Source organism: Betta splendens, chromosome 3 (assembly GCF_900634795.4).
Source record: "Betta splendens chromosome 3, fBetSpl5.4, whole genome shotgun sequence".
Classification (NCBI taxonomy): domain Eukaryota; kingdom Metazoa; phylum Chordata; class Actinopteri; order Anabantiformes; family Osphronemidae; genus Betta; species Betta splendens.
Genome location: NC_040883.2, coordinates 6,775,306 through 6,800,230, shown reverse-complemented (window position 1 = coordinate 6,800,230; position 24,925 = coordinate 6,775,306). Strand labels below are relative to the sequence as shown.

At 42.4% G+C, this 24,925-nt stretch overlaps 1 protein-coding gene across 4 annotated transcripts in view; it reads right to left on the bottom strand.

The window, feature by feature from the left end:
* Positions 1-24,925, bottom strand: part of LOC114852506 (AT-rich interactive domain-containing protein 3B-like) — a 40,530-nt gene that overhangs the window by 3,953 nt on the left and 11,652 nt on the right. For all 4 annotated transcript variants that reach the window (XM_055507285.1, XM_029144966.3, XM_029144965.3 and 1 more), the window contains exons 3-8: positions 18,222-18,296; positions 17,710-17,782; positions 3,190-3,373; positions 1,639-1,898; positions 208-483; positions 27-119 (exon numbers count right to left, since the gene is read on the bottom strand). In XM_055507285.1, coding sequence (XP_055363260.1) covers positions 27-119; positions 208-483; positions 1,639-1,898; positions 3,190-3,373; positions 17,710-17,782; positions 18,222-18,296 — 961 coding nt within the window. The remainder of the gene's footprint in view (positions 1-26; positions 120-207; positions 484-1,638; positions 1,899-3,189; positions 3,374-17,709; positions 17,783-18,221; positions 18,297-24,925) is intronic.

The following is a 24,925-nucleotide window of genomic DNA, read 5'->3' as shown; positions in this document are numbered from 1 at the left end:
CACCACACCAGCGCTCCCATGCGCACCTGAGTAAACTGTGCCATTGACCTCGACTGAGACGGTGATGCTGGCATTTCCATTGGTTGAGATGCTCAGAGACATGTCCTGCTGCTTCTCATCTAAGAAAAAAAAAAAAGACAATATTCCAGTTCATTTAATCGAAATATCACTCCATCGCTCTCCAGTTGCAAACTCGGTGGCACTGACCTCTGGTGGTGATAGGGGGCGCTCCTATGCGCAGGTTCATGGGCATCTGGGAAGCCATAGCCAGCAGGTTGTGCTGGAAGGCCTGCTGCATCAGGCGCTGCTGCTCTTCTGCCAAGCGTGCGATCTTTCTTTCAGGTCCCTCTCCTCCGCCGCTCGTTTCCAGCTTTTCCCTCAACTGTTCCAGCGTCGCAGCTCTGGCCAAACCAGCAACCTGCTGCTGACCTAGGGTCAGCGCCATGGAAGGTCTTGCTGCCATGATGGGTGGGGTGAGGTCATCTAGAATATTTAAAACTCCCAGTTAATTATTCAGACTACATAAAATCCTTTAAGTTTAACCTTCCTTTGGATAAAACAGTAACATCTAACAATATATTCTAATTTGTTCAGCTATGGGATACTTGCATAACAGTAAATCAAATGACTGTTACGTGTGAGTCAGAATTTAAAGTAACTGAAATACGAAAAACAAACAACAAAGAGCAAACTAAATTATGCTTAGACTTTTCATTTAGTCTTAATTATACTAAAAAATAAATATTTTTTTAGCCGTTAAACCCCCTGTGAAAGTCCTTTAAACAGCCAAATTAGTTTCTATGCTAGGCAAACACATAAAGCTAATGACGGTTGAAGTATAGGGTATTACACTAGTCAAACAGTTGATACTGTCAGGTCCCAGCGCATTCCAGTCCAGCCAAAGTCACTTGAAGGCAGTATAATGACAGTTATCAGCGCTACGCTGCTGATGCAGACGGAAAGCTTCAAAGTTCATGTGTCCCAACAGGGTGGGAGCCATGTTATTAATGAGTAATAAAGGTGGGGGCTCGCGGCAGCCTGAGGCAAAACCGGCTCACACATGAACTATTAAACACCTGGACGCAGCAGACACACACTCAGAGACTCTATGGTGTCATAGAGGGGAGGGCTGAGAGGTGAGTCATTGTGAGAAGGAATTACACACGTTCATGTTTATTGCTCCACCATCTAAGTTTATCTGTAATGTCTTTCAAAGGCATCAGTAATTCATTTAAACCACAACTTAATTTTTAACCAGATATTTTCCTGCTATGGACTGATGTAATATTTCAACCTTGCAGCAGAGGGCAGTCTTTCTCTGTGAATACTCTAAAGCCTGTCATAGGAAAGCTACATTCATCATGGCACTATTGACTTTAAAGCAAATGTTTGCCTATTTTTCTATAACCATCCATCCAGAAATGGGCTTCTGAGCAGACTAGACTGTTAAACACCCTTCATAGTTACACACACATTTATCCGAGCGCTGTTTGCTCGCTGCAGGCATGTTTTCGAGGCCAAACCCCACAAACTGACAGCCTATTTTTCCACATTTCTTACAGCTGGATACACAGAGGTTATCTCAAACCCTCAGAAGTCCCTGAAGGTCAGTGCCTGCCATGACATAAAGGCGCCTACCTTTCTTCAGAGAGGGTCCGGGCGAGGCCTGTAGGCCGTTGAGAGAAGCCGAGGCCCCGGCCCCCAGAGCTGAAAAGGGCCTCTTGGGAGGCGAGAGGATGTGGGGAGCCGTGCTGGGTGAGGGGGAGAATCTGAAGAGGCTGCTGCTGTAGCTGGGACGACGACCCTCGCGCCGGTTGCTGTCAATGGCAGCCTGAAGCTCACCGGGGGAGCTCAGGCCTTTCCTCTCGCACTCATACGGGTAAAGGTATTTCATGTACCTGTTAGGGGAAACACACGGATGATTTAAAGAATCACATTTAACTCCACAGCAAAACTGGAGGTTTATAGTAAAGGCAGACAACCGTGAAATGTGTTTACACGCACATTACCACAGAGAGTATGCAAACACATTTTCATATGTAAAGTTATTTCTGAAGTTTGGAATTGTTTTTTTTGGTTCTTGGCAGTTTCAGCTTTTCCGTGTTAGAATCCACAGTCACACAGAGCAGCTTGTTATTTTATCCGTGGCAATGCTGCCACAGTGACTATACTGTCCAAAGTCCCTCATGTTCATTCACACATGTAGAAGCTGGGCTTGACACTTGAAACCGTAGATACATACATAACACATGGCCAAACAACCTACGTCTAAAAAGACATTTAGCCACAAGAACTGTGTTTCCTCACTGAAACCAATTGCCTTGTTCACACTACATCTACACAATCAGTTTATTCCAGGCTGAGTTAGCTCAAGGAATTGCGCAAAACTCGTCAGTGCTGAGTATAATTGGATAAGCAGCTCTTCAAATATGTCCAGTCATGGCTCTGGATTGTTTTTCATCCCATAAGAACAGGCTATAACCCGAACATGCAATGTTATGTATGCTGACCGCATTGTGATGGAATAGCAGCACTGAGGATCAATACGAGGCTAAGAGCAAGCAGCGTCCATTAGAAAGAGCTAGTGGAGCAACACCTCACAACAGCCCACTAACATTAAAAATACATAAAGATTCAGTAAGGAGAAGTACTAGTGGACAGGATAGAGAGGAGTTACGTACACTTAATAGAGTTTCCATTGAGACAGCAAGAGAGTTTTAGTCAAGGGTTGGATGCAAGATGTCAGTCAAAGCCCACTTTAGTCATCGTGAACTCTGACCCAGATCACATCAATAAATCTATGAGAATCAATGGGGTCTGTGTGATGTAATTGACAGAAGGACTGAATGTGAGGAGGAAAGATGAGGAAAGATGGCCTGGGACAGGAAACCAACTGGCACATACATATATAAACACACAGGCACTGGTTAATATTGACTAATACCAACACACACACACGTGTGTGTGTGTGTGTGTGTGTGTGTGTGTGTGTGTGTGTGTGTGTGTGTGTGTGTGTGTGTGGTGCATTTCTGTGAGAAGGAGGGTGGTGCTTATTTTAACTCAGGAATCACAGTTTCTTTATTTAGTTCCAGCAAATTGAATTAAGGTGCTCGACACAGAACTGGGGGTAAACAGTCAAATTATAGCTGCTACAGTCAGTGAAATGTATTTTCGCTGGCTGTTACTTACTGTGTGCGCAGAGTGAAAGCAGCACTGGTGATAGAGGTAGGCAGGTTCAGTCCCTTCGTGATTTCTCTCCAGATCTTTTTGTTGATAACTTCCACCAGGCCGCCCTTCTCCGTCACCAGCTTGTACAGCATGTATAGATCCAGGACCTGCTTGGCCATGATGGGGATGCGATTGACTGGGGTTCCTGGGGACGACAGAAAAACCATAAACTGAATCAATACAGTTAAAATTATAGGTCTGAATAGGAAGCGCTTTAGTGATGCTTCAACGATTCATCACTGTGGGTGATATTATATCAAAAGCACATTTGTGTAAGCATTGTTGCTCAAGTGTGCATTTCTTCTAGAGACGTATTGGCAGAGAGAATACATTGATATCTACAGAAATGACAAAGGATAAATGCTACTTATCAGTATTTAAACACTGAATATGCTGTTCTGGTGGAACAAGACAAGGGTGGTAGGTCTGGTGCCTGCACGCCGGTTAAATTTGCCTTGAAAACATATTAGCCTAGTTAAAGCAGGCTGGCTTGACCTGGAAAAGGGGATTTGCAAACGACACAAAGCAAAGTGGCTCCGGCCTTTTGATACAGATACATTAATCTTGTCAGCGAGATTCAACTGCAGTGAAGCTTGCAGGAAGTGTGTGAAGAGGGAAGGGCAAGGCGGGAGGGAGCGGGGGGGGGGTGGGGCGACGTATACAACAGAATCAAAACAGTTCAATGTGCCAAAGTGTAAGGACACAGGGTGGGAGGAGGGGACGGGCGATTGTGAGGACCTGCTGATCCATGAGCAGTGGTGGGTGGAGAGTTTCTGAACAGGTCCGTATAATGAAGCTAATTTAAAGGATTGTATGAAGTAAATCCACACCCTTCTGATGTTTGCGCTGCCGGGCCCGTCTAAGGAGAGTCATACAGATTTGCACTCACAGTTAATGCCAGTCAATCCTTTAGCCCCTTCACAGGTGGCACTTAACCTCAAACTGGACTCATTAATGACCGTGTAGAATGGTAGCGTGATCAGGCCATGAAGATTAGCTCAGACTGATTTTCTTAAGTTAGCAACATGTCTTTAAGCCATTTGGAAGAGGCCTACATGAACACATGGACCTACGCAGCTGTGGGGATCAAGGGTGGAAGCATTGTAGGGACAACACAGGTCTGGAAGTTTACTGCACAACTTCAATATTGCTTGCCTTGGGCCTCTGCTTTCCTGTTAGGTGACAACCCTTCTTTATGATTTTAGTTAGGACTTGGTTCTTTTCACAAAGACAAACATGGGACCTGTGTTTGTGTAGGGTGGGAGAGAGTAAAAGCTTATAACCTGTTTACACGCTGCTATAGAGCAATGGCTGTCCAGGTGGGGGTTGGGAAACCAGCGAGGCTGAAACTTTAACAGTCATTGTTTAACACCACCGTTTCCTTATTCTGTGTGTTAACAATGTAACAGGGGGATGTGAATTAAGATTTATGGGTTGCAGACAGGAACCTGCACTAGACAAAATAGTTACATACACAATTTAGAGGAAAACAAGTTGACAAACCTAATTTAAATCAGTATTATGGTTACAATGTGTGCCAATAAATAAATTTAGTGTAAATCACAAATGTTTAAAGTAAGGTAGAAAAATCAAGAAAATACATTACAATTAAAAGTGTGTGAGGTGAAATAACAGTATGTACTAGTGTATGTGATTAATATTGTGTAGCTTGTTGAACCTGCAGAAAATGCTGTACTGGGAAAACAGCCATCTTAACTCCAGAGCCAATTAACAATTAGCAAAACAAAACCCAACTTCCGTTACAGGCAATTTGGATTAGCAGTGTAGAGAGTGAGAGGAGAAGAGTAACGGTTTAGTATTTATTGTCTGTTAAATATCAGGTTGTGGCGGTTTAATTAACCATAATCCAATCATTATGTTTTTCCACCAAGTGTAAGCGTCGCCCAATTTACAAACGAAGCACCAGAAATGCTGTGGAGCTAGTGCCCCATTAGTTGTTCGATGCAGCACTGGACATCAATCGTGCATCAAACAATTAGTACGACTAAAGGGGTCAGAGATCAGCCAGGAGTTGTTGATGTGTGAATTAAACTGCAGGTCAGCAGGAAGCCATGTTTTCATACTGGCTCTGCTAAGAACAATGAGAGCACAACAAATGAGAGCGAGCAGAACAGGCCCCACAGCGACAGGACAGCACTTTGTTTGGCTTTAATTCATGACGAGGCTTTTATTCAGCCCTTTATCAGCTCCAGCTGTCAAATCAAAGTCAAATTTATTTATTTATTCCCATGAGGCTCAGAGCAAAATGAACACAGAAACCCAAACTACATACAGTATGTGAACTTTATATATCTCAAACAAACCAGAGGTGTTTATGTATTATATAAAACAAAGACTTCATTTTGTGTGACATCAGTCAGGTTTGACATTTCAACTTTCAACAAGTGAAAGCGCCTTTGAGAACGATGTAACTAAAATCACATTAGTGACACTTGGTCAGGTACGCACAGTGTTCCTCAGTTTGAGGGAATCAATGTGCCGCCTGCCTTTGGTGTCCAACATCTGCTCCGTTTCAAACCCTGGAGACATTTAGCTCCAACAGGCTTAATTATCCCAATCCAAACATCTCTTTTGATCACAGCAGTGTAAGTCCTCAGCCTCACATTATATTATACACAATATGTGCTGCTTTAACGGTTTCCATTTCAACCTTGTTGATTACTTTTTATTTACAGAAGACTAGAGATAACATGAGATCCCTCTGGCACTGAGACACGCGGGACTGAAATAGGTAATATAATATTAATTCACATCTCTATGAAGCCTGATTTGTCTACACTGCTGCTCTGCGCCAATCTGTAATTGGCTGCAGGCTTCACCTCCCATCATCCTTTGCCCCAAACTGATTTTCCCCCAGAGACACGACCATCAGGAGCCTAGTGATTAATGGCACCAGGGGTCAGAGGTCATTCTGGTGGGAAGTGCTGTGGCTGAGGGCCTCCGAACCACTCCCTAAGCCCTTCCTCCGACTTCCACTGCACACAAAAATCAAACTGCTAGCTTTCAGTGATAAGAAATAAAGATAGCGGCCAGACAGAGGTGGAGAAAGGGTAACAAGTACAACTGAAAAAGGACAGTCCAAATCAACTGAAAGACACACTGACACAACGAGACAATGACACGAGGGATGGGAACAGCTGGGTGATACAGTTTTAGTTCCTGCGGAAAGGCAACTCATTATTATGTAATAAATTCCTGTATTTCTAAAAATGGTTACAATCAAATAAATTTAAATAAAATAAATACATTTTCGTAAAATAATACAATTTCTCTCAAAATAAATAAAACTTGAAGCAAACTGAATTCTGTGTGATCAAAAAACACATTTACTATTTCTAATCATTGATACCTGACTTGTGTCGAGCAAAGCAGAGATCGGATTTAAACATTTAGATTTTCTCCCCTCACATTACGATCCCAGCTTTATTTTATCTGCCCCCTGACCCGTTTTTAGCAGGAAACAGCTGTTCACATTAAAAGGGCCTTTATAATAAATCAATTAGGTGTTTCTGACGTCAGCAGTGGTAAATTAAAAATCACTGACCTCGCATGATAAGTATTTAAAAAAAAAAACAACCTAACCTAAAATACACAAGTAGGAGAGTGACAGCCTTCTAGTGTCTAAGACACAGGAAATGAATTTTTTACTGAATGAGCATTGGCTGGTGTGAGGTTTCACGGCCATCTACAGAGGGCGATAACGGCAACAGTGCATCATCCTATGGTGTTAGTTTGCTTTAAATCTGCCGATCAGCTTGTGGATCGGTTAGTTACGCTAGTTTATGGATTTGTGCCGTAGATGCAGAGGCAGCGCAAGATAAAAGCGAAGGCATGGCAGAAGCGTTTCGCTGCCTGTAGGAAGGAAGGACAGAAAAGGGGAAGGGGGGGGGGGGTGCAGTAGCCAGCCAGCTGGAGAAAGACTGGATTACTGCTGTAAGAAAGGTGTCAGCCAACAAAAACAGCCCCTGGCCTCCTGGCAGTGTCCTTTCAGAGCACCCACACCCCAGCTCGCACCTTTTTCTGCCTCCCTGTCCTCATTTCCGCAATCACCACATCCACACTCCAGCTCAAACCAAACCAGCAGCACGTCTCACTTACTGACCCCTCTGACTCCTTCCTCAGATGCATTCATTTCGCTTACTTAAATTACTGTTAGCGTGAAACACAAATCCCAAAGCAATATATAACTTGGCCACTGTCGACAACACCTCTTAGAAAATTCATAATTTTAAAGATACTCCGTTGAGAATTACTTCTGTTATTTCACTCTGGCTAATGTTCTGCAACTTGGAATTTATGTATATGCAACATGAGAAAGTGTTAAATATGTTGTTGCGTGTGTTTACACGTCTGACCTTTTCTTCTACTCTTGCTTGTTTTTTCAGAAGGAGCAAGAACAAATCCCGGAGTAATGAGCTTACCACCCCGCTCCCATTGTTATGAAATATTTAGCTTTTTCTTTTTGAGAATATCAACACAGAACAGCTCCAACTCTTCATCGGAAAGAAAGACACTGACAGGAGATACGAGTGTCTGGGCTTCACACGCCTGGAGTTTACATTATGCCGGGCGGGCCCTGGCCATTTAGTTTATACGTTCATACGTTGGGGCAGCGTGTTGTCAGGACCCTGCCATACGCCGGGGCATGTTTGCTTTATTTTTAATGCATGGCCAGGGACATAAAAGGTAAAAACCCTTGAGTGTATGGAACTTGCTATCTTTAGTCCAGACAGAGCCACCACTTGCATGACGGACCAATTCATATCGAGTGTTAAGATATGTTCCCTCCTCGTGAGGGACATTAAATGTAATGTTACACTATAGATACATTGCTATTCTAAGCATGAAGCTAAAAGCACAGCTGGTACGCACAGGGAGACAGAGAGGGAGGAACGGCCACCCAATAAAGTGTATTTGTCAGACATTGAGCTCCATAACACTGAGTCATGCTATATTAATGAAATGCAAATCAAATGAACTGACAAACAATAAAAAAAGGCAATAAAAGAAACAAATGAAGGAAGGTAAGCTTAACGACTTACATCTGCCTATCTTTACCTTCAACTAGAAATAAAAACAAAGTAAACTACTCTGTGGCCCTTATCTGCAATACAGCGATAAAATAACTGTACAATGACAAATCAGCTTTAAATTGTTACATTTCACATAGAAGGACCTAATCGCTTTATTGATTAGATAGCAAAAGTCCAGGTTAATGCCTTAATATTAAACTCCTCTGTTTTGGAGGGCTACCTGTGTTTGAATACAGACACATGGCAGACATTTTTCAGGTTGTTATTTTAAGTGGGTCAAATCTAACCAGATCCTTATGTCTACCTCTGTAGACATTAACCTATAAAACAGTAAAAAAATATTTATTTATATTAGAGCGCTCAACTAGGCAGTGGCCCTTTGCTGTATTCTATATTTAAGGCAGTTCAGTTAGTTAGGCAAAGGATAGGTCAGAAAACGTCATTGGGTCCTGCTCACATGATGAAGTGACCGAAACAATAGTAGGTTTATCAAAAGCGATACAGACATGAATCACTCCACTGACAACGAAGCAGAGTTCATCATTTCACCCTGTATTCAGAGTTTGACCGTCTCAGCAGTGACGCACCTCTGAACTGAATTACAGAAAAGAGCAGAAAGATAGAGAGAGAAACATGACTCCGGTTCCATGGGTCATGAAGATGGGTCACCTGGCAAAATAGAGGGGGAGGGGGATTGAAAAGGTTGGATGGCGCGAAAAGTGAGATGGCCTCTCCAACTGTAACCCAAGTCCCCTTGATCCCCAGAGACTCAGCAGATCAACTGACTAGACCCCAATCAACACGAGCTGATACAGAGCCGACAGAGATGGATGAAAAGATAGAAAGATAGTTATAGTGTCATATTTTACAAAGTGGTTCGGGACAACGGGTCATTCGAGCAGCTCAGAGTAGGGAAAAAATTAGAACTGATCTAAGAGTTGTCTATCAGACAGCAAATATACTGGGCCTGGATGGGTATTTTACAAATAGTCTGATTGGATGATTAAAGAGAAAGAAGATCTTCTGCATTCTTCTTCCCATGGACTTCATACAAGTAAAAACAGACCGCTCAGATTTCTGATTTACGTGCCTACACTGAATGTGTATTAATGCATCAAGCCAGTGGCGCCTCAGGCAGCCTTTGCTTGTCACAAAGCTGGTCAAGTTACTCCACCCAGCAGTCTTATTTGAGGGAAACCGACCATCAAGTCTGTTGTGCGTTAACACAAGTTGGTCAGGTAAATGGTGCAGGTGGCTGGTGAATTTGCATGCAGTTGAGTGTGTTATTGCAAGGCCAGGATACTCTGCATTTATTCTAGGATTAAGCATCAGATAATAAAATATACTGCACTGCAGAAACCAGCTGCAAGGCTTAAATTTTTTTTTTTTAAATAACTGTCTTCAGCGCTGCAGCTGGAAGTCACAATGAAACTACAGAGACCACTAACAGGTTTCACTGCTCATGAATGCGTATGTATTTACTGTGTGAACACTTCTCCACCCTTATTGCACAGTCTGGTGAATGAGTTTCTTAAACTTACTCTGCTGAATGTAATACATACATTACATACATACAATACATATTCCAATATAAACATATAAAGGCTACTTATATACATTATCTTGATCATACATCATTGAACAACTAAGTTGTGATTGGGCTTGATATATTTTAATTCATAACCAAGATAAAGAACAAGTGCAAACAGTGAATGACAGCAAATAGATTTACAGAGTGTAGCTGTTCGGAGAGGGTGAGGTAAAAGCCATTGTTGACATGGAGCACTTGAACACACAGGAAACAGGAAAAGGTCACTGAAATCGTGTGTTCACAATGTTCGCTATAGAATGAGCTAGTAGAAAACTGGTATACAATAAAATCTATTTTAACATGTACTACGAACATACATTTTTGTATTTAAGCAGCAGGGTGTGAACACATAACTAAAAAGAGCTATGACCCTTGTGAACCTTAGCCTCAAAAACATTCTGAGACAATATAATAGTTTGTGTGTGGTCAAATATAGTGGATGATGGATTATCTGCTCTATATTTACATCTGACTGGAGGATGAAATGAGAAAAGTAACCTGATAGCTTGGCCTTGTAAAAAGCCATCTCTGATCTTTGCAGGAATCTAAAGAATGCATGTGTCATAGCAACATGACAATGGTATGTTACGGACATAATGGAAGGGGGGGGGGGGGAGGGGGGGGGCATCCAGTCTATATGATTAAGCTTCAGAGGTTAGTGATGAAGTAATTGTAATGTGTAGCTGTACAAAAAAAGCTCCTGCAATTCTTAGAATGAATAAAAACGAAGGGGGTTAAAAGAGGAGAGAAGCTGAGGAAATAAAACTTAAATAGTAAGCTAACCGTCTAAACAAGTTAGATCATTTGTTGCCATGTATTCTCAGCCTCCTGGTCAAACTGGGTACTGCATGTTTAAAGGGTAAGTAGGTGACAGAGATGTCTTCACTGCCAGGTGCAGCATTGAGGGGCCTCCCTCTCCCTTCTAGTGGCCTTTATAACACAATCAATGGGCACCCAGATTGACAGATAAAGCCATCAGCCAACAGGCCCATTTGGGGCCCAGCACATTGATCTATAGTGGAGACATCAGCTGCTATAAAGAGGGATATACATGAGCTGAGGAGGAGATTGTGGGTGGTTGTGCACTCATCCAGATAATTTTAAGGCAGATCAATGCTAATTACTTTTAGCTTTTGGAATCTATGACAGTGGGATATACATTTCCCTTTCTGGGATTTCACTGATGTCCCTAATGCAAGGGGACTTAAAAATGAGGCCAACAGCAGAAGTCATATACCATAATAATATTAATTCTTTGAAAAAAAGAGAAGTAATTCCCACATAGGTTGCAAAGCTCACACGCACAGAAATGAAACCTATAGATCAGCACAATGCAAAGTCTAAGTCACGCCTGGTGGGTGACGATTTAGATACATGAACAATAACATCCCATTAATTCTCAACTGACCATTTCCATTATCTAACAGGCTTCCTGGAAAACAAACCACAGCAAAGAAGTGATAGTGTCGATGTATGTCACATCCCTTGTCTTAAATCACGCATCTTGCAGTTCTTTGTGCCCCTTTGCTCTCAGTTCTCAGTTTCTGCGTCTCATGCAACACCGGTGCAGAGCGGTTGTGGAAGTGAGCTCAGGGCTATTGTACTGGTGTAGGGCTCCTGTGGGGGCTGTAATATATTTCATACCATCCATCAGAGGGGTGTGGAAGACAGGAAACATTACTTTAAGAGCACACACAGGACGCAGATGGAGAAGCAAGACATAGATATGCAGAGATAGCAAGAGTTTAGGAAATTTGTTGTCCACACGAGAGTTTCATGTAACTGCTGCCAGAGTAGAAGAAAACTTTAAATATCTATAACGTGTAAAAATAAACACCCAGTCAATCAAATATAAGCATATTCAACAACATTATACCCTCATATCAGTGAAAATTACGTTGTATTTTGTAATTTCAAATAATTTCCAAACTATTCAAACTGAATATTGTGATTTAGTTCAGTGGGGTTGGTGAAACTACACAAATACCGCTGTAAAATGAGGTACAATTAAGCAGTACCACAGCCATTAATAATAAATGTTAGCCTATTATCAGAGCATTTGTTTGTGGGCTTGAATGCCTTTAGCCACATTTCATCTTTGAAATTCCAATACCCTCAACAGCTAATGCTTAAAGCTAATTACATCTGATGCACCCTGATTGTGTCTTGAAGTGTCATTCTCCTCTTGGATGATCTTTTCCAGTAAATGGATCCGATCGCCCGATTTGTTTTGCTCAGAATTTGCCGATGCACGGATGAGCTGAGCAGCCAGTTTTATTTTTACCCTCCGAGGCGACCTCTCTGCGAAGCACAAATCTTTCTGAGGCCTGCACTTGTCCTTGTCCCTGCTCAGTTACGTACAGGCATGGTGATTAAGAGTCTCCCAGCTCTGCAGCTTAGAGATTCAAATCCCAGTACAGTATGGTCGAGATTAAAGATGAACAAGTCGATGGCAATGGTGGACTTTGAGACAGCTAAATGAGAGAGAAAATAAAAGGAAGTGGTGCAGACGGGCACTTGAGATAAAAGGAGAGCAGAGGGAAGACACAAAGAAAAGCTAAAAAGCAAAACTAAATCGTGATAATAAAATTACTTAAATAGTTTAAATTGTACTTTAAAATAAAGAACCCCAAGATAACCGATGAAGAAATGTATAAGAAAAAAAACCACTCCCTGTTGTGTTAAAAGGTCCTTTTTTGTTCACTCCCCAAAACCTAAGCTGTAATTTGCCACCAGACGGGTGGAGTTTACCAAACGAAAGATTATCTCAGCCCTCAAATATATCAATATGGCAACCACAGCATCTTAGATTTTAGATGCTGAGGGGAAAAGTGTCCAATAAGAACAGAGAGTCAGACTTGGGGCAATGATTAGAAAGCAGTGGTTAGATTCTGTGTATCATTTGGGTTCCCACCCTTTCCTGACTGTAGGGGCCCCTCTTCTACCAACAAGAGTTTTCTTACAGTATGTTTGCCGATAATCTTTCCGGCTGGCTGGTCAGCTCAGTCTGCTTCAGCCCAATGACAAAGTGTTTTCAAAGGGAAATGAAAGAGCGTGGCCTTGTTACTGCACATGCTGGCCAACATCTCCCTTAGCCTCCCTTCAGTCACTCTGGCACCCGCCTGCCCTTGTCTCCTACTGTGGTTTCCATGTCTGCCCTTTTCATCCTTTATCCTCTTTTTTTTCCTCCCTTTTCACACATGCAGACACGCGACGGTCACTCCCTTGTCTTCTGTCTATCAGCACTGCCCTATCAAAAAGGTTGGCCCCCACTTATTTGGAGATCATTAATCATCCCATGTAGGACAGGAGGCCCCTTAATCCAACCCCTCCTCTCCTTGGTCTCACCAAGAAAGCCATGGCACAGACCTCCACCCCTATCCCCCACGGCCTTATCAAGTTTCAGTGGTTGTAACTGTAGCACAATAAATAGAGGGGGGAGGAGAGTAGGGTGGGTGCAGGGGGAGAAGGAGGACGGGAACACAACTGAAAGAAAAGCAAGAGGACAAAATGTATTTACGTATTCATCCTATGTAAATGTAAAACCTACCTGATGCATTTGTTATGAGTCAGGTTATAGAAATATGGCAAGTAGTTCGATAAAGTAATGGTTTGCCAATGTAACAGGTCAAAAGGTCAAACTCGCATGCAAATAATTTTACTCGCTATCCAACACTTCATAAAATGGACAAGTATGCTCACAATATGCAGTGTTACTGCTGTTCCACCAGCCAGGTGCTGCCACTTTCCAGAAGCTGTGGGGTGTTAACTAAAGAAAAATGGGGCCATATCAAAGAGTCAGAGAATGTTCCTATTGTAGTGCGGTGTTTGTACAGAGGGCCCGCCTGTTAAGAGGGCTGGTGTGAGGTTGGTCGGGGGAGTAATATAATGCATACATGGATCCCCTAGAGCCCATTCATGGTGTAATTGGTGTGGACAGAGATCTTGGTCTCAGGGTTACAGTTAGAGAACTTCCTCTCATGTCCTGCTGGGAGGCCACTTTTCCCACACCATAAAAGCAGTAAAAAAAAAAACACTTCTTGGTTTTCTTAATGTGGAAAAACTGGCAGATCCTAAATTGTTTTTTATGCAAATCGTTTTTGCGTGCGTGCTTTACCTTTTCATCTTGCCCTAACAAACTGAAAACTATAAGCATTGAAGGGCTAACAGAAGACTAAATTTAATTATAGCACTAGAAGAAGCAGTCAGACAACAAAAAGGCCTCATTAAAACCACTATAACCGAGGAGCACAGACAAGCCTATACAGGGATTTTGTTTTCACTAAAATAACTAATGCTGTGACACCATGTGGTTCCTCTTAGGCTGGACCCACCATTCCCATTAAAAATCTATCCTTTCCTGACCACAACGTGTGAGGTTTTCTGGCCCAAGCAGAAGGAGCTAAAACACTTGTCTTTACCCCCTACTACTCCCCCCCAATCCCCACTGGTAATTTCACTGAACAGGAGCCTCTCTCTCCCTTGCTCTCTGTCCATCACAGCCTCTGGCCATTAATCATCTCAAGTGGACAGCGCTGACAGGCAGTTGGCTGCATCACTCTTAAATTTTAAAGTTTATCTCACACCCGGAGCTCCCACAACTACACTTACTGCTCCACCATCAATTACCTCTTCACAAGCCCACCTCCTGCCCCAAACCCCTTCATCCCAAATGAAAAGTGTCTGGGTGTCAAGCCAAAACAGTCACCAAACAACCTAATTTAAACCTTTGAGGTGGTTAATAGCATCAAGCCAGTGTCGAAGCATTTCTTTGGATTCCCAGTGGGGGTTATACAACCAAACCTGTGGGCTGGAGGATGCAGCTTTGTTTTGTCAATGATGTGAAAATACAATAGTCATACATGACATCCAGTTATTTATATTGGGATACATTGCAATGTATCATACAAAAATTGGTAACTTTATCATCAAAAAAAAAAAAAGAATAGTATCACAACAAGAAACTGAAACATTGTATTTGTTTTTACCTCTACTAATGCGAGTGTTGAACAGCACTAATGAGGCAATAGACACAAATATCCAACACACTCACTCTTCAAACGTGAGCAGGACATTTACATTAAATTTACATATCCAACTGAAAAAAGGCTTAGCTCCTCATCTAAAATTACAAACAAGTTGTATAAAGGCTGGTGATGAAAGGCCCAATGATGCAGGGGAGAAATATTACAATGACCTTAAAAAGGTCTTATATGACAGACAAGTAGCCATAAGAGTTAAGGAGGTGAGGGTAAAGAGCGTATGTTTGTGTATCCTCTGCCATGTCTGTGATGCACAACCCATGAATGGGCCCCTTTACACAAACAGGATTTAGGACAGCTGCTAAAATTCCTCAACCATTAACGACGCCCGCGCGCGCACACACACACACACACACACGCACGTCTGTTTTTGAGCACAGAGGCAGGAAATGGGAATCCCTTGTAAGTTTTCCTTCTGCTGTTGCTTTCCTCTCAAGGCCTGGAGGCCCCACTATGAGGTGGCAAAACACTGCACCATTTGCCTAAAGACTTTCACAATATCAGGTAATATTTGTAAGGCTTGCATTTGTAATCCCAGTCACTGGCATTTTATCGTATCAGCAGGTTTTAGGCCCCTTTTTATAGCCAACATAATGACACTGGGGGAAACAAAGTCTAATCGTTCATTCAACAAAAGCAGTGCAATGTTCTACTTTTGTAGCTATGCAGTGAAGTAGAGCAAGGAGTAATTGGTCAATAATTAGAGGGTACCATCACAGAGAGCTTAGGTAGACTTGCTCTTTATCTCATAGACCCTTGGCACTAAAAGCGAAAAAAAGAGAATACAACCAAGCAATTTGTTCCCTGTGATTAAGACAGCAGAGGTCAGCCAAGTGTCTCCTGTCTTAGGGGAGGAGTGAAGAATCTACTGAAATAATATTTTACCCTCCTGTCCGGTAGCATCAACTCCCTGACATTAGCAGTGACATTCCTGTCAAATCCTGCATGTACATTTCACATGCCACACACTCATGTTGCTGGTCAGTTTAATATTCTTTTTTTCTGGAGCAATTTACTTGTCTTAAATGACAGCAGCAGAATACAGACCACTGTTGATTGCATTACTTACCATACACCTGTCCTTTGTCTTAGTCGTGTCTATTATAGATGAGCACTCTGGGGACACAGTAATATTTGTTACAACTGTTGTCAGGCACTGACCCTTGCACTTCCTTGCTGCTGGTCACTTGTACTGACGACGATACAGTAACTTGACCCATGCAAGTTGATTCCAGCTGCACTGTAATTCACTCTACAAATGTAATTCAGCCCCACAGGTTAAGCATAATGTAAATGACAACAGTGCTCTTACTAATTCAAATTCTTAAACTCAGTTCATGTTTTAGGGCAGGAAATTTATCCTAGCTACAACCTAATGCGTATTAGTTTCTAATGAGGTTTCACCTGATCTAAAAATAAATGTTACGTTAGATGTATTAAATTAAACCTATTTTTCCATGCCTTAAACAAGTGAAATTGTAGTGGCTGGCACAGCACAATGAGCTAATTACCGGCTGTCCAGTGGCCTTTTAGTCATGATGGATTTCTTCATCTGACCAGTGTGAGTAAAGGGTCAGCCCATCACTCCCAGCACTGGCCACTGCAAAGAGATGCTAACAGGGCCCTGACAGATCCTGTCCCTCCCTCTCTTAGACTCTGCTTAATTCATCACTCTCCAAACAAGGCCTTTGGATGCTACGACCAGACACTCGGAAGCTCCCGCTCTTGTGAGCTCACAACTGGAGTAAAAGTACACATGCACAATGATGCGCACAAAGCTAAGTACACAAATGTACACAACGTGTACATCATCTGTCACAGGCTGACAAAAGACACTATGCATGACCTTCACACGAACACTGTTTAACCCATCATAGTCTCTGAGAAAATACAACCAGGTATCAACCGCACGCACACTTGCAGGCGACTGTCACACATCAGGGCCCGCCAAAACATAATGTAAAGTATGCATCGCTGTAACAACTTAGTGATTCACCTTGGAAAGAGTAGCTCAAGCCACACAACTTGCTTGGCAACAGATTTGTATGATAAAAGCCTAAGTGCATTAGCCGCCCGTGTAAGTAAGGAGGGGTCAGTGTCAGAGCAGCACACAGTCAGCTGAGCCTCCCCGGCTGTTGGCAAACTAAATACGTTAGGTCACTTCCAGATCCTCTTGGCTCTGATAGTGCAGGACCACAGGATTAAAGGAAGCAGACCTCACCTGCTGACCCCTTAAGGCCTTTACTCTGGGGAAGGGAATTAGTAAGGGATTTCTTAGCCAGTGAGAGTTGCACCATGTTTTTGAGTTGATCAGTGACATTGTACACATGACACATTTACCAACATCTTTGAAAGACCACAGACGACGAGAACATAAATGTTATATTAGTATCTTTATTCTTATCCTAACCATTTTTAACTAAACCATGTGTGCTGCAGAACACTAATCAACTATAGTGAAATTCCAGATGCCTTGTAAAAAATAGCAACCGGAGAAGTGGAAGGTGTTTGGTACCCCCCCATCTCACATCTGTGCCCATTATAAACTAAATGCTTTTCACAGGATGCTTGATACGCTAAATAGCTTGTAATTACAAAAAGGATAGGGGGGAATCCATATAAATAATATAAACTGAACTCTAAAATGTATCAAAGAACCTTTCAAGAACCTAATACCACTATTAAATGTAATATCAAAGCTGCTGGACCTTGCATTAGTCAAAGCATGATATGGAGAATGTTAGTAATGGTGGGTTATAGGTTTACATAACTTGGTACTGGAGAATATGCTTACCTCTCTTCTGCATGAAGGTGAAGAGATCATCCAAAAACTCTTTCCTTTTGGGGTCATTATCCAGCTCATACAACTGAAAGAAAAAAAACAGGTTTATAACCTCCAGCAAGTTCAAGTTCATGGGCTGCCTTACTGTCCGCCTGGTCTGCAGCATGTGTCCACAGGGGAGTTCTGTCAGTTCTGTCTCCCTTCATGTTCACTCACACATTGGCCAAAACTCAGACTTGTAGGGTGTGTGTAAATAATATCATATGATTCTACCAGAGTCTCGTGGGCAGGTGTTGGCTAGATGTTCTTGGCCAAAACATATTGTATATTTGAATGCATTTGGCATACAATTGAATTGATGCATGTCTGGTTTATGCCTGCCAGACATGCATCAGTGGCTACAAAGTCTGAAACTATTAATAATTTACAAGTTTTTAAACTTTTGTAAGAATGTAATTAATAATTGAATTAGCGGCCTGGTGCAAAGGCTTCTACTTTAAGATTCTTCATAACTGAAATCTCACCTTGGCAAAGTCTCTGGAGGCTTCTCCTCTTCCTCTGCTACTGTCAGCATCATCTGCCCAGCCGGCAGTTCCATTCTATGACAAAGGAGACAAAACAGTAATAAAAAACAAAAAAAACAGCAAGTAGTTACAAATATGTAAACAATAATATGTCTGAGTCTCTGTGATAGGATATTATATACATATATATTTTTTTCAATTAAGAAATATGGAAAGAGAAAGAGGAGCAACATGTGGCTGTTTACTATTCTACTAATATAAAGATTTCAGTATGTAGTATTTATGTATGTTGACCTTAGTTATGTTTTATCAGCAAAAATGCCATCAGATAAACACTGACTCTAGGTCAGTGAGTTCACACAGTACCAGAAACACAAAGATAGTTACCATGACATCCTGCAATCTAAACAAACAGGATACAATATACAACTATAACACATTATTCCAGGGGTTGGAAAAGTAACCTCTAGAGTTATCGTGCCCCTGAGGTTCTTTGTCCCCCTCCCCCTTCATCCTCAAACATCTCCATTTGACCTAAACCATCTGCATCTGGGCCTGCCCTGCCCCCACTCCTGTCTTCCGACCCAGCTGGATACAAGGGCCCCCCATCCTTCAATCTTAACGCAGCTGTGACGGGTGGCCAAGTTCATGGAGTGTAACTGGCTGTCAGGAGGGGCCAGGGGAAGGTGGGCTGGTCAGTGGACCTAGAGCGCGCACACACATGTGCGAAGGCTATGTTTGTGAGTGCAGGTAGTGAAGGGGGGGGGGGGGGGGGGGGTAATGGCCCCACAAGAAGGGAAGGAAGGAAAATAGGGGCAGAGAGGGGTGCACGGTATGTGCCAAACAGGAATGTCTCCTAAAGACAAAACCTATAAAAGCATCAGGAATCAAAACAAGATCTGTTTTGGAGGGGAACGTTAATAGCTGCAGCCTAGGGTCTAGTTTCAACCAGGAGCCCATTGGTCAGTGGCAATTACGGGGCCTGAAACAAGAGCTGGGAGGGCAAAGGTTGTCAAGGCCCCTGAAAGCAAGCCAATTCTCCATCTCCACGGCTGCATGTGTGACGGTTGTCAACATTCAAGCTACCTAAACAAATACTCATCAGCCATCAACGCAAACAGTGTCTTTCAGGGTAGCGTTGAAAGAAAAAAAAAAACTTCTATAATTACCATACATTCGAGACTCTTTTGAATTATAAGAATTAATACGCACAAGAGTTTGATGTAATAAAAAAAGCCTCTGCGGGAATAAAAAATCTGTCATATCACGAGGGCAAAGTTACAGTTTAGCATATTTGTAGGCAGTCAAGCACAATTCAGACTATAGACACAGATAATATCTGTACGAGTAAGTGTGTTAGTTACTAATCCCACTAGTTATTATACTGTAGGATATACTGTAATTTCAAAACACAGGCAATCGCTTCTGGGTTTTTGTTCTTTATGGAGGACACACTAAAGACAAACTGCACTTAAAGCTCCCTACCTTCAGCTTACCCATCACCACTGCATGCCTGGACCCAGATAAACCCAATGGCAACCATCACCCTAAAAACCCACTGAAAAGGCAAGAGGAGCCATCATGCTGTCACTATGATTTCATTTGTCTACATTTTGTCTAAACCCACTCTCATTGTATGTAAGCACTGGGGTCAGGGTGTTAGTCAGTTCAACTGAAAACAAAAGTCCAAAGGTGCAGTCCCATTGCTTAAATGCAAACAGTTACTACTTTTGGACATTTTTAAAGGTAAGTATTAATTGATTCTTGCTCGTCTGTGTTGACTTTACGTTGACACTGTGTTTTCTCATGTGTCCTGCAACAATCTGTCGCATTCTACACTTCTACATGACAAAAATAAAAAATACACCATACACACGTGATTGATGCGTAACATTGCTTAAACTGAACTGCAGACAGTTTTCTAGACCTGAACACGAGAGCTGTTTCCTCTAAATGCAATGGCGGACAATAGGTTCAGAGGCGACAAATGTCACAAAATGCCCAGTAAACTACTGCTGTTATGCAAGCAGTAGAGTAGGAAACAGGGATGTGTTGTAGAAGTGAACATAAACTGTTTTAACAATCTTAACCATTTGCAAAATCCAAACAGGTGTCTGCACCACATGGCTGAGGACTAATGTCAATGATTTCCTGTGACCTGGATTTAAGCATATACGTTCACATGTCACGACACAAATAGGCTGAGCTGCATCTTTGCAAACCCTGCTGCTTCACTAACTGGTTAAAAGACGGCAGTAATGAGAACTTGGAAGTCGTTAACCATGAGTAGACATGTTGGCTCTTGAATTGGGACCTTGGTCAACTGAGGAATGTTAACACTATGTTCCTTTTTGTCAAGTTAAAGTGGATACTGATGTTGTGGGACTACTACTTATGATCAGTTACCTCAGGCCCTTCATCACGTATAGCACTCCGCCCAGTGAAGACTACTTAAAAAAGAAAAACATTCCCACAACCCGCCTACATTCAGGGCTGTGCAGGTCTTAGCTTTCATCATTGAATTTATAACTACTTAATAAATTAAAATTATGTATCATTGTTTATAAATTTTGGATTGATCACATTTTAACCACCATTCAGGAATCACAGAATAAACTACAACAATGCAAACTATTCAATAGGGTGAACTCAAAAAGCATGTTAAATCTGTGCTGATACCAATGTGTTTTGTGGGTAATTTCACCATGGCCACAGCTACAAACTGTAGCTCCCTTGAGTGAGTCGGAGATTCATCACCACCAACCTGACCCAGACCTTGTATTATCACATAATTTAAGAACAGCAAACATTAATTACCATGTTATTCGTGCAATTCTTTCTTAAATCACCCTAAAGACCTGCATAAAGGCTTTTCTAAAAATGGACCAACACTTCCTTCATTATATGCAAACACATACCAGCTCTCTGGAATCTGTGCTTTTGTATTGTGTATTGCTGCATTTCTGCCATACATAATGGCTCAACAACCCTCTTACTGGAACAGGCTGACATTCTTTGCATAACCTTATAGTGGACAAACTTTGCAATACACTCCCACTTGTGTGTCAATGTATAGCTTTGGGGGAATTCTACGCAGCCATTATAGAAAGATGCCTCTAGCTGAGCCACCATTTTATTGAGACCATGGAGGGAGCCCAGGAAAAAGAAGGGTTAATGGCTGCTGCTTAGGGAGTGGGGGGTGGATAGCATTGATTGTTCAGGATGTTGACAGCAGTTTCCCAATTTGATAGTGCTGGTCCTATTAGAACATAGAGGCTTGTTAATAAAGTAGTTACATGATTTACAACTAATCTGAAACCAAAAGTAGATCTGTAGTGAAAACGGAAACATTATTTTGCTGCCTGCTAGTGTGCGTTTATGGAGAATAAATAAAACTTAATGAAGAGTGGCATGCCTGTCTGCCATATTAGAGCTCATTTAGCCCTGAGTCATGCTCTAAAACCTTTTCCTTTTCCAGGTTACTGTCATTGCTCTCCGTGTCCTCGGCTGCACAGGTCCACGCTGCAGAAGTCCCCTGGGCTACGGTGGTTGAACAGGAGGTCCAAGTCAATAGCCCTGGATGTGCAAACACAGGGAAGTCCCCAGCCCCCATCCAACACAATCTTAAAGCGCACGTCGATAATCATCATCCTCAGTCATCTACTGCTGCACCAGGAAAACTGAGACGAGGGTAGAATCACAGCTCCCAGGGCGACCTAACCACTTCATCTCCAATAAGACGTACTGACTTTGGCTAACACGGGCAGGTTACCATTGGAGACCACGGCGCTTATTTATGAATGGTGTGAACAGCCACACCTAGGCTCAGAGTAAACAAAATACATGCACATACAAGCAAAATCCCTATAGCAGCCCCCAGGCAGTCAGTGGAGAATAGTGGAAATGTCACAATAGTTTGCAAGCTCAGCCAGAGGAGACACAGGAGGGAGGGTGACTTTAGTAAAATCCAACATTCCGCGCACCAGTAACAGGACCTCACAAAAACAGGAGAGCCCCTCTCATCCCACAGGTACTCTTAACATCTCATTCCCGGGCTAATCTCTTTTTTAGCCAAACTGCTGCCTGTCAAAACAGTTCAGTATAGAAAACCTTTTAACCAGACACAGCAGCAGTAATTTAATCAAAATTAAGGCCTGCAGCAGAAATCTGGATCACAGCCAAAAATAGTGATTAATGCCAAGTAGATTTGTTTAGTAGTTGAACTACTGCTTATTTTGTACATTTAAATTAATATTTTAATAAAAGTACTGAATGGGGTACAGGTTTCGCAAGTGATGATAGAGATAGAGAGACACATTTTACAGGACACCCTGGATCTTATTCACAGACTTTGCCAGAAGATCTGGATCAGTGATTACATTGTAAAGCTTGTCTTCATCTCCTCAAATAAAAAGAGCCATGATGCCTTTAGCTTAAGCCCATCTGCAAAGTTGTCTCCCCAAAGAAAGAGAATCCGCTTCCTCTCAGCATGCTTAAAATAACGACCGTAGTGGGGGAGCAGCAATCTCCAACACAAATCAAATAATTGGGTCTTAGTCCCTCTGCGGGACTCCAAGAATCATTTATATTTGCCAAGAGGAGAGGGTGATGGGTGAGGGGAGGGTGCATTAGCAGATAATATGGGGGGGTGCTGAGTGGATGGCATCCTTTATCTGCCAACTACAGTACAGAATCCCACGAACTGGCCACAATCTGCAGCCAACAAATGCTCTGGCTAATTGAGATTCCATGTGTGTCAAGAGAGGAATAAATCTGACTGCCACTTGGGAACACATGGTAAAGTTCATATTTAACAAACTGATCCCTTTCTTATTCTCTGTTCTCATTAAAAATTATTACAGGGCACCAAAAAGGTCACATATCAAATGAGAGCAGTCCGGCAGCGCAAAACAGGACCCAGGGGCATGCCTGTCTTTGAATGTCCGGTCATGTTTTGAGCTTGAAAAGATTTCTAGCTTTTGGTGGAACAGACAAAGTGGCGGAGACGAGGGGCTAAACGCCCAGGGGCTAAACGTGTTGCTACCTGCTCCAGCGCCTCTACACAGGGCTGAAAAACAGGGCTCCAGGCAAGACCACCTCTCCCTCCATTAATCACTCCGATTACAAAGCTGAAAAAGAGATGTAGAGAAAAAAAACAAGCGGGGTCACGATAGGAAAATGGCAGACTGACTTCTTTACCTCATGCCATATTACACCTAGAGATAGAGAGAGACAGAAGGACCACATAACGAACAGGAAAGACTTATGTCTCTAAGAAAGGGGTGGATCGGCATGTTTAGCTCCTAAGCAAACAATCCGTTGGTGACCAGCAAGTCTGGTTTGCCAAATAAACTGAATGCATTTGTTCAATTCCTGCTCTTTCACTAAGACACCACATTCCACAGGCAGAGGTCCCATCCCCCACTACACTAGTTGGCCCCTTTCGCTGCCTCACACAAATGCAATGTTTATAGGCTGGTGTGGCCAGAAGTTCACACTCATTGGTTCAAAGGCCCTTTTACAGGCAGAGCAAACATTTTAGTGAATCACATCTGTGCCAGCAAATACAGTATTCCATGTGTTAACCCGTTCCTGCAACGTTGTGGATCCTTAAGAACCTACAAGTCCCAACCAGGTATGAGTATGTTTACCAACGGGAATAAAAAGCAACGCTCCTACTTAGTAATCAACACTGCTTGAAAGGTCAAAGAAGCTATAATGCTTCATTCAGGTCAAAGAAGATACCAGGTTCTTCTGGGTTAAAAGCTTTTGCCTAAAAATACCTTGCATATCTCACATCTTTCAAAGAGCAAACAACCGCTACACCCCCATGCTAATGACAGCTGGAGACATCACACAGACCTGATAGGCCTTTATATACGTTGCCATTATACTGGCAGTCCTGGAAACTCGATACATTCACAACCAACCAAAAAAAAACCTTTACTGCCAGTAGGCTGCACCACAACTAATTACATATGAAATGACAAAGGTCATTATGCCTGCAGTCAGATGGGTAAATGGTGTCTTTATCTAGCATATGGCAGTGGGTCAGAGAAATATGAGGAAAGTAGACCCAGTCCCATTCCTCTTAGGGTTTCATTCATCAGTGAAACGAGTGTTATGATCATCTCTTGGAATCTGCAGTATCAAATATTCAAACCATAAGTGCAGTTCACAGCTTTCTGCCGAGTCTAATCGATAGGGCGCATTTCTTTCTGTTTAGAGCCAGAGGTATCTGTTTCTTTGCAGCCAGCGTCAAGTGTGCAGGGGCATTCCACTTCTGACAGGCCAGTGCCCCCCAGGGAACTGGGCTGGGATGGTGCGGCCCGTTACGCATCTGGAGCTCATCTCAGGGGGCCAACGCAGCACTACATCTCTACTGGATGCTTAAAAGACAGCAGCAACTCACAACGTAAACTTGAACACTCCATTTAGAGTGTCACTATGCAAATAGTATTAGTCAGCTGGCAACAGGTTCACAGATTTCCATTGCTAGATACGATATGCAATATTACCACGGAGCATTAGCTTCTGTTCTTTTTGTTCCTTTAGAGTTTGACTTAGTTTTTAGTAAATTTCAGATTAGTTGCGATACACAAATCGTGTTAAATACTGCGTGAGCCACCTTTTTAAATTACCTGGCTTAAGGAGGAATTACATTTGCTAGGCAAATCACGATGCTTAGCCAAACTAGAAATTTA